Raw genomic sequence first — 13,947 nt, 5'->3', positions numbered from 1 at the left:
ACAAAACAAAAAAACTGTTAACAGAGGTTAAGTTTGGGTAGGGAAAATGTTTTTTAAGTTTATTTTTTCAAAAAATAAATACATTCTATCTTGAAATGAAAACATTCTATAAAAACCCAGTATTCAAAAAAATACTAACAATTCATAAATGAACTCTGATGTACATAGATAAACAAACTATTATCTATACAATGGAATATGACTTAGCAATACAAAGTTACAAACTATTGATGAACTTGACAACTTGGCTGACTCTCAAAGGCCTTATGCTGGGTAAAAGAAGCCAGTCACAAGTCTACAGAGAGTATATGCCTGTGTTTATATGACCTGGCAAAGTCAAAACTTCAGCAAGAGAATAGACGGTGGCTGTCTTCATTTACATGTGGAAGAATGTGACTAAGAGAACAGCAGGAGGTGTCAGGGTAATGGAATGATTCTAGATTTTGTGGTGATGGTTTAAAAAGTATACTGCATATAAGACTCAAAGTTAAATAGTATCATTTAACTTTATAACTACTATACACTGTGGCCCTTTACTAACAAATGAAAATGGGACTCATTTTGCTTTTCATATTATAAGAGAAAGAAGACAATGTCTATCTCAGGGAATAAACTGAAAACAAAGTTCTTTCATACTGACATACAATGAGCAAAAGCTCTTCTACAGACTCATCACCACAGGTAAGAGCTACTAGTCATACTTACATAAGACTTCCTTTTATCTTCCTAACACCCAAGTGAAACATGGGTATTTTAAGACTCCATACTCCATTAGTAAATTCAGAGGACAGTGAGCACATAAGCAGGGTAAAAGAGAACTACATATACTGATAATCTGAGAATGTCAGGTGTTTAAGTGCCTGTCAATCAACCTATGTCCATATAATTAATTATGAAAAGCAAGTATTATTGTGCACATAAAAGAGATGGAGAAAGAAGACCTCAGAATGGTAACATTAACTTGCCAAAGTCAAGCTAAGTAGCTAGAGATAAGCATAATGAAGTACATAGTAAGTTATAATAGCAGAACTTATCAGGGTTGGCTGACTCTAAAAGTGCTTGCTCGTTCTACTACTTTATGGTATACTCTAAACAAATTTTAGGCAAAAAACAATAGTGTAATAAGTACAGGGAAAACTTATATTTTTTTCTTTCCATGCTTAATAGAGCCAAAGATGTGCAATCTTGAAGTATTTGTACCATAATAAACACATTTTAATTTTCAAAACTTTGCTAATATATAAGAATTCCACTTAAGTAACTGATGAAGGAGGCCCTGAGAGGAGACCCGAGCTCATATAGCTTCTTTCCAGGCTTTGCCTTTGTGTTAGGGAGTTTAGAAAACAGACATTTAAACAAGGTTAACTAGACCTTGGCTCCAATCAACCCAGTTCCTGGAATGGAAAGAATGCCTCTAGGTCCCCCTCACCTTAACAACATAACCCACCTTGATTGTTCAAGTTAGGGACTGATCCATAAAACAGATAGGTTGTAATATGGCTCCAACTGGTGACACCACGTGCCCAGGTAAACTCCGCCTATTTGCCACCTGTGTGTGATCTGGTATGACTGTACAATCCTTTGTGTGTGTTGAGATCCCATTAGTCACCTGCGCACAACCAGGCTCGACCTCATGGATTTTGCCTTTAAAAACCAAAATACTTGGGCTGCTCAGGGTCGCAGTATCAGCATCGGAGCCTGTGTTGTAGCCCTGGCCGGTCAGTGTAGGAACTTTCTCAATGAAGTTGCTTCTTTGTTAACAACTTCATTGCGGTGGGCTCTGTCACTCCAGATGACTAGGTGGGCTTGCCTGACTGTCTTCCTACTACACTGAAATAATTTTTTTTTTAACTTGGTGAAGTTTCTATTCACCAACAGCATTCTAATTTATACAAAGTCTATTCTGAGTTCAATTTCTGATTGAACAGACATGGAGAAACAAGTATTCTTACCATTTAACATTTCTTAATGCATTGTATGTCCAAGGCTCTTGACTCCATGCAAAGTAGAGGTCAAAGCCTGGACACTGTTGCACGAACTACAGCCTTAATAATGATTTTCTGAAAAACAACAAGTCTGGAAAAAGAAGGAAGCACACACAAACACTACTAAACAAGGCCAGAGGCAGAGAGTGGGCCATAATCCAAAGGTCCGGTGAGGTCCATACAGGAATACCAGGAAGCTGTTATTCTCCACATTCCCATTTCTAAGGATAAAGAAATCTTACATCTAAAAGCAAACTGAAAGGTGCAAGAATAAAGATCAATATTAAAATCAGGCAGGCATAAAATCCCACTGACCATCACATGAACATACTAAAATAAGGGACTTAAGTCTACTATGTACTCCACCTTCCCTTTACCTATCTCTCCCTCTCTCCTCTCTTCCTTTCTTTCTCCCTTTTTTTCTCTCTTCCTGAAGGGGAAAAAAATGAAACAGAACCAAATTATCCCTTTCATACTACTGCTTTGCTTCTGGGTATTTCTGCCATGTGGTACCCATTTGTTAGTGTCACATGCTTCCACTTTAACACACAAGCACGTATTGAAACTACTTTGTAGTTCCGTTTTGACTATGAGAGTAGACCAGCAGTAATGCCACCATTCAGAGAACTCAGCAACATAAACTAGAAGCTTTATTTTAGTAACCTTTGCTGTGCACTATTCCTTTCCTGATCACCAAATTATAGAAAACTTATCTTTCTGAAAAGGATCACAACTTCTGAATCAAAAACGTGAATTTTTTAAACAGTGTTTTAAGTGATCAGAGCAATGACATAATAAAAATAGAGAACTTAAAAAATTAAATTCTACCTTATTTAGGAAAGGTTTCAAGATCTTCACAGATCACACATAACACACACACACACACTTTTATATTTAATTTTGAAATATTTTAAAGAAAGACCACTGGCATCTCTAGCTATGTAATTAGTAGTTAGATTAGACTCATTACTAAGATCTCCTTCCATCCTACCACTGATTGGCTCAATTTCACATTTCCCAAGGACTACCATCCCCACTCTCCACCCACAACTTGCTTCTTCTTCACATCTTGCTCAGATATTCCCTCAACTATAGTTGAATTGAATTAAAGAAGAAAATAACCACACACTCTATTTCTACCCATTCTTCCTTACAGAAACTGCTATGTACACTAAAATTCCCATTTCCTAGTATTTGCACTGAGAGACTATATTACATCACAGGAAGTTCACTAACTACAAGCCACAAGCAAGAACTATTTAAATTTCATGCCAAAGCTAGGGTTTGTTGGAAATGCCTCAGTTCTTTATAACTCAGTTAACAGACCTCTTGTGTCATGCCATCAAACAATTCTGCTTTTTAAATGGAGCTGCCAAGTATGTCAGCCTAAATTATCCATGTATTTCACAGACTTCAAAGTACTGCCTGGAGAGGGCTGATCTAAACCACCCAAAGGAGGGGAGGCTAGCTACAGTTCTGTAGGCTAAAAAACATGCCAAGCAACTTTTTTCTTTAAAAAAGAATGGTATGTGATGTCTCAGTATATGACTATACATAAAATTCACATTTTTGGAATTAGGTTCCTGCTTGGTGTAGATCCTCTCTCAAGAATATACCGCTGATCAGAAGTGAACTGGTTGTGCTGGGTAATGTGATCATGTAAAAGAGACTGAAAAAAGGGTAGTCTTCAAGAGACCCTTTTCCATCCCTCATGTCACATTCACCTAGAAGCCTACACCAAGATGCTGGGAAACCAAGAAGACTTCTAGGGGAAGTCAAGGGACCGATATAATGCTGAGACTACAGCTTGGTCAAGCTCCAAAAATAAAACCAGTAACCTTTGTATCTATGTCTACTCCACTCAACCATCTTATTTATTAGTCCTGGCATGTACAGGACCATAATTTAGAATGCAAAGTCTGCTTAGCTCCTAAAGAATTCTAGTGCAATTGAATGAAAGAATTCTGTGAAGCCTTAACATCTTCAAATACAGTATACAATATATGGAAAAAGGAAATCTTATACTCTTGATAAGACTGTAAGTCAATATAAAAATTCTTTTTGGCTGGGTGCTGGTAGCTCATACCTGTAAGCCTACCTACTCAGGAAGCTGAGATCTGAGGATCGCGGTTCAAAGCCAGCCTGGGCAGAAAAGTCACTGTAAGACTCTTATGTCCAAAAAACCACTCAGAAAACCAGAAATGGCACTGTGGTTCAAGTGGTAGAGCGCTAGCCTTGAGCTAAAGAGCTCAGAGACAACGCCTAGACCCAGAGTTCAAGCGCCATAACCGACAAAAAAAAAAAAAAAAATTTAGAAAACTTAGGACCAACTTCCCTTAAGTGCTTCTATATTATGCCTCAAAGTACAGACTTCTCATTTTTAAATAATGCCAAAAAGCCAAAAAACAAATGTGAAGAAAAATGTAACCTTCTCAACGCATGAGGGGGAAAGTTATATCCTTGTGGGTTAGCTTTTATTTGGTTACCATAAACCTGGAATGGATTTTTATCTATTAAAAAAATACAATATTCAATGCATGACAGAGCACATTATATTCATGTTAGCAGATCTTAACTCTGTGGAACCAAACATACTAAAATAACTTTCTATATTAAAAATGATATATTTACACAGCTAAGATGCCATCACATATGCGGATGATGCTACTTCAAAAATTGTTAATGTCAATGTGCCTTATACCCATATTTTTTGAATTATTAATTGGAAATTCTACATGCCAAAAATATGAAATAGTGAAATTAAATTAATCCAGACTGATGACATAAGCCTTCCCTGGAAACCGCATTCCACATGTGGATGCTAGATAATCTTCCACTATTGGAGGGTTCCAGAATTAATGGACCACTTCTCAGAACTGAGATATCTCATAAGACCATAATGAAATGTTTTATTGAGCTCTTTATCAACCATATACTTATACAAAAGACTATAAAGCTCTAGCTCCTATATTATATTGATTTATTTCTTCGTATGTTTGTTGTCCTGGTGCTGGGGATCAATCCTAGGACTCTGCATAAGCCCAGATGTTGTAACAGCTTATATAAAGCAAACACACACACACACACACACACACACACACACACACACACACACACACACACACACACACACACAACACACAACACACAACACACAACACATAACTGACAGCAGATTAAAAGAATACAATCTCAAAGACAACAGAATAAGTTATGTTCTCTGGTAGCCATGGTGGTAAAGAAAGGAGGGAGAAAGAAGAATCTGAAATATATTGCAATGAAAGGCTTTAAAAAGTTCAGTGCTAAGCCTGGTGCTGGTGGCAGATGCCTATAATTCTAGCTACTCAAGAGGCTGAGATCTGAGGATAAAGGTTCAATGCCAGCCTGGGCAGGAAAGTCCAGAAGACTCTGATCTCCAGTCAACCAACAGAAAACCAGAAGTGGTACTGTGGCACAACATGGTAAAGTGCTAGCCTTGAGCAAAAAGGAGCCCAGGGACAGCACCCAGGCAAGGTAGGTAAGGTAGGTAAGGTAGGTAAGGTAGGTAAGGTAGGTAAGGTAGGTAGGTAGGTAGGTAGGTAGGTAGGTAGATAGATAGATAGATAGATAGATAGATAGATAGATAGATAGATAGATAGATAGATAGATAGATAGATAGATAGATGCATACATACATACATACAGTGGTTAAAGCCAAAGTGCACAGTTCTCCACTGACACATGTCTAAGTGACTAATGGATCCTGCTAATCCTGCTAATCCTATGAACTTTACAAATCAAACTAATTTCTCTAGTCTTTAGCCCCTTTTAAATTAGAACACCTAAAGTCAGTCATGGGCTTCCTTCCCCTGGCCAACCAGTGAGTCCAGGTGTGCTGGCAGCTTCAATAGCCCTAAGGAATAATGAAGGATTGCAGAGCTCAATCTGGATATAAGAAAAGGCCACTTTAGTGGTATACAATTTATACTTGCTTTTCTTGGCAGAAAGTTTACAATTTACAATTAGGTCTTTCGCTCCCCTGCATCCCACCTCCCTCCCTCTCTCAATTCATTCTTTTCTAGTTATAGTTATGCTTCATACTGAACAGAAAGAACTAGTAATGACTGAAATCAACTCACAGAGCAGCTTGATATGAAGGCTTCAGCACACCACTGCTGACTTCTGTTTTTAAACTGAGCAATTACTCTATGGTAGTCTGTATTCAACTTCTTGTTCCAATAACACATGCCACTCTGCCCAACAGAAAAGATAAATCAGCTCAGTCCCTTTGAGCCTAATTTTTAAAAATGCTGCAGCAACTTCTGATCTTGAGGCTCAATAAATGCACTAGCCGGCTCTCTTAACCTGAATGTGTCTAATTTACAGTAGAAGTAAATGCTTCAAGGGTATGCCTGGCTCACTATCAAACCAGCAGCCTGATGATCTCATTCAATACAGATGGTCTCTTGGATTGTCTGTTAAATCTGTTAAGAGTCCATATTAACCATGTGAACCACTGGTGGTTCACACCTATAATCCTAACTACTTAGGTAGATGAGATCTGAAGACTGTGGTTCAAAGCCAGCCTATGTAGGAAAATCAATGACTCATCTCCAATTAAGCACCAAAAAGCTAAAAGTAGAGCTGTGGCTCAAGTGGTAGAGTGCTGCCTTGATCAAAAAAACTCAGGGACACTGACCAGACCCTGAGTTCAAGCCCCAAGACCAGCACAAAAAATGAAGGAAAGGAATGGGAGAGGAAGAGGGAATGAGAGGGAGAGGGAGAGAGATACATTCAGGTCAATCATGAAAACAGGGGCTTTGTGAGCACCAAATTGACTGTAGTTTCATTTCCAGTTTGGAAGATAGGATTGTCACACAGAAACTGAGGCTAAGATTGTTGGGTGTTTCTTAATATTAACTAAATAAGCCAGGGCAGTTATCACTCCATTGTGCTCCCTGGGTACTTCATACATTTGGAAGGCTATCTGTAAGAATTTGCTTTAGGTCTGTCCCCTTCCACTTGGCAACTTTTTCTCCGTAGTCTAAAAGAAAAAGGAAGGATTGGAGGTATAGCACTTGCCTAATAAGCCCAAAGCCCTGAATTCAAACCCCAGTTCTGCTAAAAGGAAAAGTAATTCCAAAATGTTTTCCAGCAATGTGCTGAATGAAACTTTTGGAGGCATGCTTGCCACTCATCTCCTCCCACTCAGCCCACACTAATGAGAACCGGAGAAATTTTCATTTAACTCATCAGTCATTATACTTATGATGGTTTACTATTTATTTCTCCAGGAGGTTTCATTATTATGAAAGAGATCAATCTAAGCTAGGTAAATCTAAGCTAGGTAAATCTAACAAAAAAATGGCTTAAGAGTCAGTAAAAATATACAACTATCTTATTGAAAAGTTGGTGATGATTTTCTCTAAAACCAAATCAACATTCCTATTTTCTTAAGCAGACTCCTTATTGCCCCTAGTGCCTCACCAAAACAACTATTATACTTTGATGGCCAGAAGAGGCTTTCAAGTTACTCTAGTAGAAAAAATTCCATAGTCAAAGATACATGGTATCTGAGACTGCTAATACTTTAACAGTAAGAGCAAGAGCAAACATTGCTTATTATGAGGCAATTTCATTCAATCCATATAACAAGTGTAATAAAGTGCCATCACCATTGCCATTGTATACATTAAGAAACTGAGCCACAGAGATACTAAATAAATTGCCCAAAGCCAACCACTGGACACTATGGTACTGATTGCTTCTCTATAGAGTTCTGATGATAGGAGGGAACCCACATGAACATATTTTAAATACTGCATTAAAAAAGCTGTCTTTGCTATGAAATAAAATCCAGGCCCACCTAAACAGAAAACATACTCCAAATAAATTAAAACAAACTTATGTTTTCAAGATGACAGACTTACCTAGCACATTTATTGCCTTCATTGTTTAAATCCTATCAATATGACAAAGTAATTTTTGACAAAAAGTAGTATAAGACAATGAGGAAAAGTAGAATTAAATGGAAATGAATCATGGTAAAAGTAGAGTCGTTTCAAATGAAAATGGGCTAGGGGGAAACAAAGGTCTGCTATGGAGACAAGAACTCTTCTGCAATGGTTCAAAGGAAATGTTAATCTTTTGAGTAAAAAGGTACATAGCCTGAGTTTAATTTGTTAAAAATTGTCTGACAGCACTAGCACTTAAGATCAACATCTCAATAGAAGAATTCTTTCCAAACACACAGTTTGGGGCCAGTCTGTGCCAGGATCTTTCAACATACAGATTAAGAAGACAGCACAGGCTCCTCTACCCAGGACTGCAGGTAATACAGTGCTCCCTGCCTATAGCCAAACTTTTCAGCAATTGCAGGGCCTCCATGTGCATGTCATCCTCATTCTCTGGAGCTCCTGCTCATTGAGCTCCTGCTCATGAGCATGCCCAACCCATGGAGTTCTTAGAGACCCTGGCATTATGGAAGATATCTACTGTCAAAAGGGTCATAACAAAATTTGGGGGGAAGTGTAATGTAATTAACCTAATCCTTTGCTTATAAATATTGGCAGATCATGGATCAAGATAGTACAAAACATAAAGAACCAAGGTTGAAGTCAATGTTAACAAAGTTACCCAATATTGGCATAGGTAACAAATTCTCAGCTCCAAGTCATAAGAACCCTCAAAACTATTTGCAGCTGATACAAACAAAAAAATGTTTTTCACTTTCTATTATAGATTTACCACTACTCCACAAAAACATTCTACAGGTTGATATTGAAATGAACTTGTATCTCTAAGAATATATACACCAAGACCTAAATTCTGGCCCCAGCTCCAAGTCCAATATTTTATGAAGCTCTGGGAATATTACCAGTTATCTATCTAAATTTTCCAATTTGCTCGAAAAGAGATGGAAACCAACCTTAAACAAAACGTTTACTACAAATGTTAGAAAGTCAAAGTATTCTCACACCTATTTCCAAGATACAGTTTCTGACTACTTTTATAGTTAAGAACGATGCTTTCAATCCCCTTCAAAAGGAATTGAGGAGTCAGGCACAGGTGACTCATGCCTATAATCCTAGCTACTCAGGAGGCTAAGATCTGAAGATCGTGGTTCAAAGCCAGCCTGGGCAGCAAAGTCCCCATGGGACTTTTAGCTCCAATTAACCAATGCAAAACCCGGAAGTGGCACTGTGGCTCAAGTGGTAGAGCACTAGCCTTGAGCACAAAGAGGTTCAGAGACAGTGCCTAGGTCCTGAGTTCAAGCCCCACAAACAATAAAAAAAAAAAAAAGAAGAAGAAATTGAAGAAAAGATTTCTGCTTTTGCCTTGCCATTCAAGGGAACATAGTCTCAATTTTTCAGTCTGAAGTAAGAACCACTGAATAAACACTGCCAGAATGGTAGGTACAAAATCCTGAGAACCAAGGACAGCTGCCAGCCATAGTCACTGAGGCACTGCTCATAAGGGGACCTCTACACATGCAGGTCCAAACCATGTATTAGAGTCTGAGCCATGGCCTTTGAATGAAACAGACTTCTTTGGCAAGTGTGTATTTACTCACTATACTCACAGTTAATAAACAACCAATGCATTTCTAGTGTTGCTATACTAACAAGTGCAAGCGATACTCAAAAGGAACAAAACCAGTGAAATGCATTCACTATTACTGGCACAGCTCAACTAGAATGCCAAGATACCAAGTGTGTTATAATGATATGCATACGACTTATACAATGTAAGGAAAAAAAAAAAAGGAAAGTGTCTCATTGCTTTTTGCTTGTTTGTTTTGTGGTGCTGGGGATTAAACCTAGGCTCTTATACATGCTTATTTAGCACTTATTTAACACTTTACCACTGAGCTACAATTCCAGCCCTCTGGGGCTATTCAAGTTGAAGTTTTGTTTTGCTTTGTTTTTATGTTGATACTGGGGCTTGAACTCAAGGCCTCATATTCTGATTTAGCTTTTTTACTCAAGAATGAAGTTCTACCACTTGAGCCACACCTTCATTTCTGACATTTTGCTAGTTAGCTGGAGGTAAGTCTCAGGCATTGTTTGCTCAGGCTGGCTTTGAACCAAGATCCTTAGATTTCAACCTCTTGAGCAGCTATACAGGCATGAGCCACCAGTGCCCCACCTTCAAGTGAGTAAATTTAAATCAGGATCTTCAAATTCTTTGTGAAAATGTGATTTCCATTCATAAAAGACATATCAACTGAAACCTGGCATTACTAGAGTTATTTAAATAAATCAAACAGATTCGGAAGTATAGCTCAAGTGATAGAGGACTAGCCATGAGCAAGAAAAGCCAAGGAGAGTTCAAGTTCCAATACAATCTGCGCCCAAAAAAATCAAACAACAACAACACAAATCAACCATAAAAATACGTTTATGAAACAAGTGGGGAAATTGAAATCCTAAGATATCTGAGGATAGTAAGGTGTAATAAAAAAACAAATGAACAACAAAAATGGTAGAACTCAGGTGCTATTTTTTTTTTGTGTGTGTGGTTGTGGATCTTGAACTCTGGGTCTGGATTCTATCCCTGAGCTCTTCAGCTCTACCACTTGAGCCACAGGCCCACTTCCAGTATTCTAGTGGTTAACTGGAGGTAAAAGTCTCACAGACTTTCCTGTCCAGGCTGGCTTTGAACCATGATCCTCAGATCTCAGCCTCCTGAGTAGGTAGGACTACAGATGTTAAAAGTATAAACTAAGGTATGTACTGACAAAATGATAATCTGTCTCACATTTACCTTAAAATTATCTGAGGGGGTTGGCAAGAATATGGATGGAAAAAGAAAAAAGCCTGAACTACTGAAGTTAGGTGCTCCATTCACAGGAATAAATTGGACTATTTTCTCTACTTAAAAACTTAAAAAAAGTGTGCAAATGAAAGGTGATTCATTCTTACCTTTGCTAGAATCTTTCACTACAATGTCAGAAATTTCAAAGAGTTTCAGAGGAAGGGGCATCTTCCTATTTGCCGCTATGGTCTTCAGGAGACCAGGAAGGAGGGTAGTTCGCGCCACCTGCAGGAAAAGACACGACACTGCACTGACCAAACAGGAAGCATACAGGCACACTGTGCTGGAGGGAGACAAAGCAAAAACACTCCTGGACTTCAAAGGAATGCCCTTCTGGGAAAAATCAATGCCTAAAATATCCAAGTCACTTTAAATGTTCAATTCCAGTCACTAGAAGAACTGAAAATATTCTCCAGTACAGTCATACAAAACATAATTTAAATTAGTCTGACCTAGGGATTACTTATCATTTTAAAAATTAAAATTGGGAAACAAAGGAGGAGGTTACAATGCTTGATAAATGTACTCATTATCTTGCCCATGTAATTGTAACCCCTCTGTACAGTATTTTCACAATAAAAAATAAATAAAATTGGCTTTCAATATTTGATATGTATATTTTCATAAATTAATTTAAATAAATTAAATAAAAATTAATCAAATCAAAAGCCAAGACCTGTAGCAGTGGTACTCATTAGACACTACAATGAAAATGAACTATACAACTTGTGGGCGGAGATAGGAGGGAAAAACTGGGAGAGAGTGAAAGAAGGGGAGACACTATCCAAAAAGAAATATACTCATAACCTGACTTATAATTCATAAAACAAAATGTAGGGGGGAAAGCCAAGACTATAAAAAATGTAAATGTAAGTGAGGACAATGAGGAAAACAGAAGACAAACATATAAATCATTAAAGCATACAGCTGCTATGAGCAGGCTGCAACCAGTTCTCAGCTTGTTATTTATTAAGGGAAACAGGAAGACATGTACATTAATTTCATCCTTACTGTTACAAGAAATGCACATCTCAGTTCTTCAAAAACAAAAGAGCAACACATCGCTGCTTTTATTTGTAAATAATTTCTCACTTTACACTATACATTGGCTCCCAGCACACCATGTTAACAGAGTGCTTATGAGCAGTGGTGACACAATTGTTATTTCTGTAGAGACTCCATGCACCATTAGCTTGAGCTTCTTAGGCTAGCTAATCTTCATCCATTCTCCCTCTTATGTTACATAGTTCTTCAGCACCAAAGTCAGATCACATAATTCCCCAGCTCAAAAGTCCCAATAGCTTTCCATCCAATTTTGAACAAAACATATGCTTTATATGGTGTGATACAATCCGCCTGTGGCTCCCTAACTCAGCACCCCAATTCCACCTAGGGCTCCCACTTGCTCTTTATTTCCACATTCTTGTGTGGCTAATTTACTCCTCCAGACATCAGCCCTGCCCACCAGAGAAACACAGGCCTCCCAAAGCTATCAATAAGTCCCAAAAAGATTTGCTGGATAGAGTGCTGAAAAAGAAAGAACATCTCTCCTGCCCTTGGAAAGCTGCAGTTAGGCTTTCTCAACTACTGTTCACTTTCCCGGCTAGAGGCAAAGTGCCCAATTATCACAGGAACAGAAACAGCCCCTCTCTCTTTCTTCTATAACTTCAGCTATCCATGGTCAACTGCAGTCAGAAAATATTAAACAGAAAATTCCAGAAGCAATTCCAAAGTTTTAAATGGAGTAGTATTGTTAAGGTCTCTCATGCCCACTCCATCCAAGCAAAGGTATGAATTAGCCACTAGCAAATCTACAAAGTATGCTGCATGACTGGCCACTGGCTCTCAGTTATCAGTTATTGGCAGTGTCAAAGGGCTTATACTCACATAACTTCTTTTACTCACTAATGGCTCAAAGTACAAGAGTAGTGCTATAACTCAGATATGCCAAACAGAAAGGCTTCCTTTATGCAAGAACGTAAAAATTCCAAACTTAAGAGAAAAACCATACTATTAGGCTGCTAAGATCTATAGTAAAGTAAGACACTAGGACAGAGGGACTACATCTGTGTAAGTTTTACTACAGGAAATTGTTATAATTGTTCTATTTTACCTATCATTATCATTAAGGTCTTACCGTGCCTCATTCATATATAACTTCCACTGTTACTATTGATAGGAAAAAACAATACATGTAGGATTCAGGTTTAGGCATCTTTTGAGAGGCTGGAAATATATCTGCCATGGGTAAAAGATTTTTAAAAAATGTTTAACTTATTAGAATATAATAAAACTACTTTTGAAGAGAACTTTTTTTTTTCAGCTTACTTAATCTTTATTTTTGGTGGTACTGGGGTTTGAACCGAGAGCCTCAAGAATTCTACTGTTTAACCATGACCTCATACCCCAATCCTTCACTGATTCATAGGGTCTCATGCTTTTCACTAGGATTTCATAGGGTCTCATGCTTTTCACTAGGCTGATTTGGGAACAAAATCCAGCTCCCTCCAGTCCCTTACATAATTCAGATTACTGTTATAAATCACTATGTCCAGCTTATTTGTTTAGACAGAAGTCTCACTAACTTTGTTCAGGCTGGCTCTGAACTATGATCCTTTCAATCTCTGACTCCTCCATAGCTGGGATGACAGAAGTGAGCCACTGCACCTAACCTTTCAGTTTATTTATCGATAAGCCTTATGTGGTTAATTTAAAAGCATCAACAATACAAAAAAGTAATGCCTAAGCCAGGCACCAGTGACTCATGCCTATAATCATAGCTACTTAGGAGGCTGAGATCTGAGGATAATGGTTTGAAGCTAGTCCAGACAGAAAAGTTTGTGAGACTCTTATCTCCAGTAAACTACCAAAAAGCTGGAAATAGGTCAAGTGACAGGGGACAGTGCCCAGGCCTCAAGTTCAAGTTCCAGTACTGGCACTACACACAGAAAAACATACATGTGTGTGTGTGTCTACACACAGAAAAACGTGTGTGTGTGTGTGTGCGTGCGTGCGTGCGTGCGTGTGTGTGTGCCTGACCAAGCTTCTAGATCTAATAGGGTACCAGAAATAAGCCACTGGAATATATTCAGCAGAATCTTAAATTGTAATTATGGGGATTCTACAGAACAAATGCCCTAGTTTAAAGCTTTTTAACATATCTTCA

The 13,947-nt window shown here is 38.1% G+C and overlaps 1 protein-coding gene across 2 annotated transcripts in view; it reads right to left on the bottom strand.

Moving 5' to 3' along the window:
* Positions 1-13,947, bottom strand: part of Farsb (phenylalanyl-tRNA synthetase subunit beta) — a 66,181-nt gene that overhangs the window by 21,718 nt on the left and 30,516 nt on the right. For both annotated transcript variants that reach the window (XM_070016080.1, XM_070016088.1), the window contains exon 15: positions 10,889-11,006. In XM_070016080.1, the coding sequence (XP_069872181.1) occupies positions 10,889-11,006 (118 nt within the window). The remainder of the gene's footprint in view (positions 1-10,888; positions 11,007-13,947) is intronic.

This window comes from Dipodomys merriami, unplaced genomic scaffold (genome assembly GCF_024711535.1).
Source record: "Dipodomys merriami isolate MVZ:Mamm:240054 unplaced genomic scaffold, mDipMer1.0.p SCAF_1, whole genome shotgun sequence".
Classification (NCBI taxonomy): Eukaryota; Metazoa; Chordata; class Mammalia; order Rodentia; family Heteromyidae; genus Dipodomys; species Dipodomys merriami.
The sequence above is the reverse complement of the archived record's forward strand: the minus strand, read 5'-3'. Positions and strand labels throughout refer to the sequence as shown.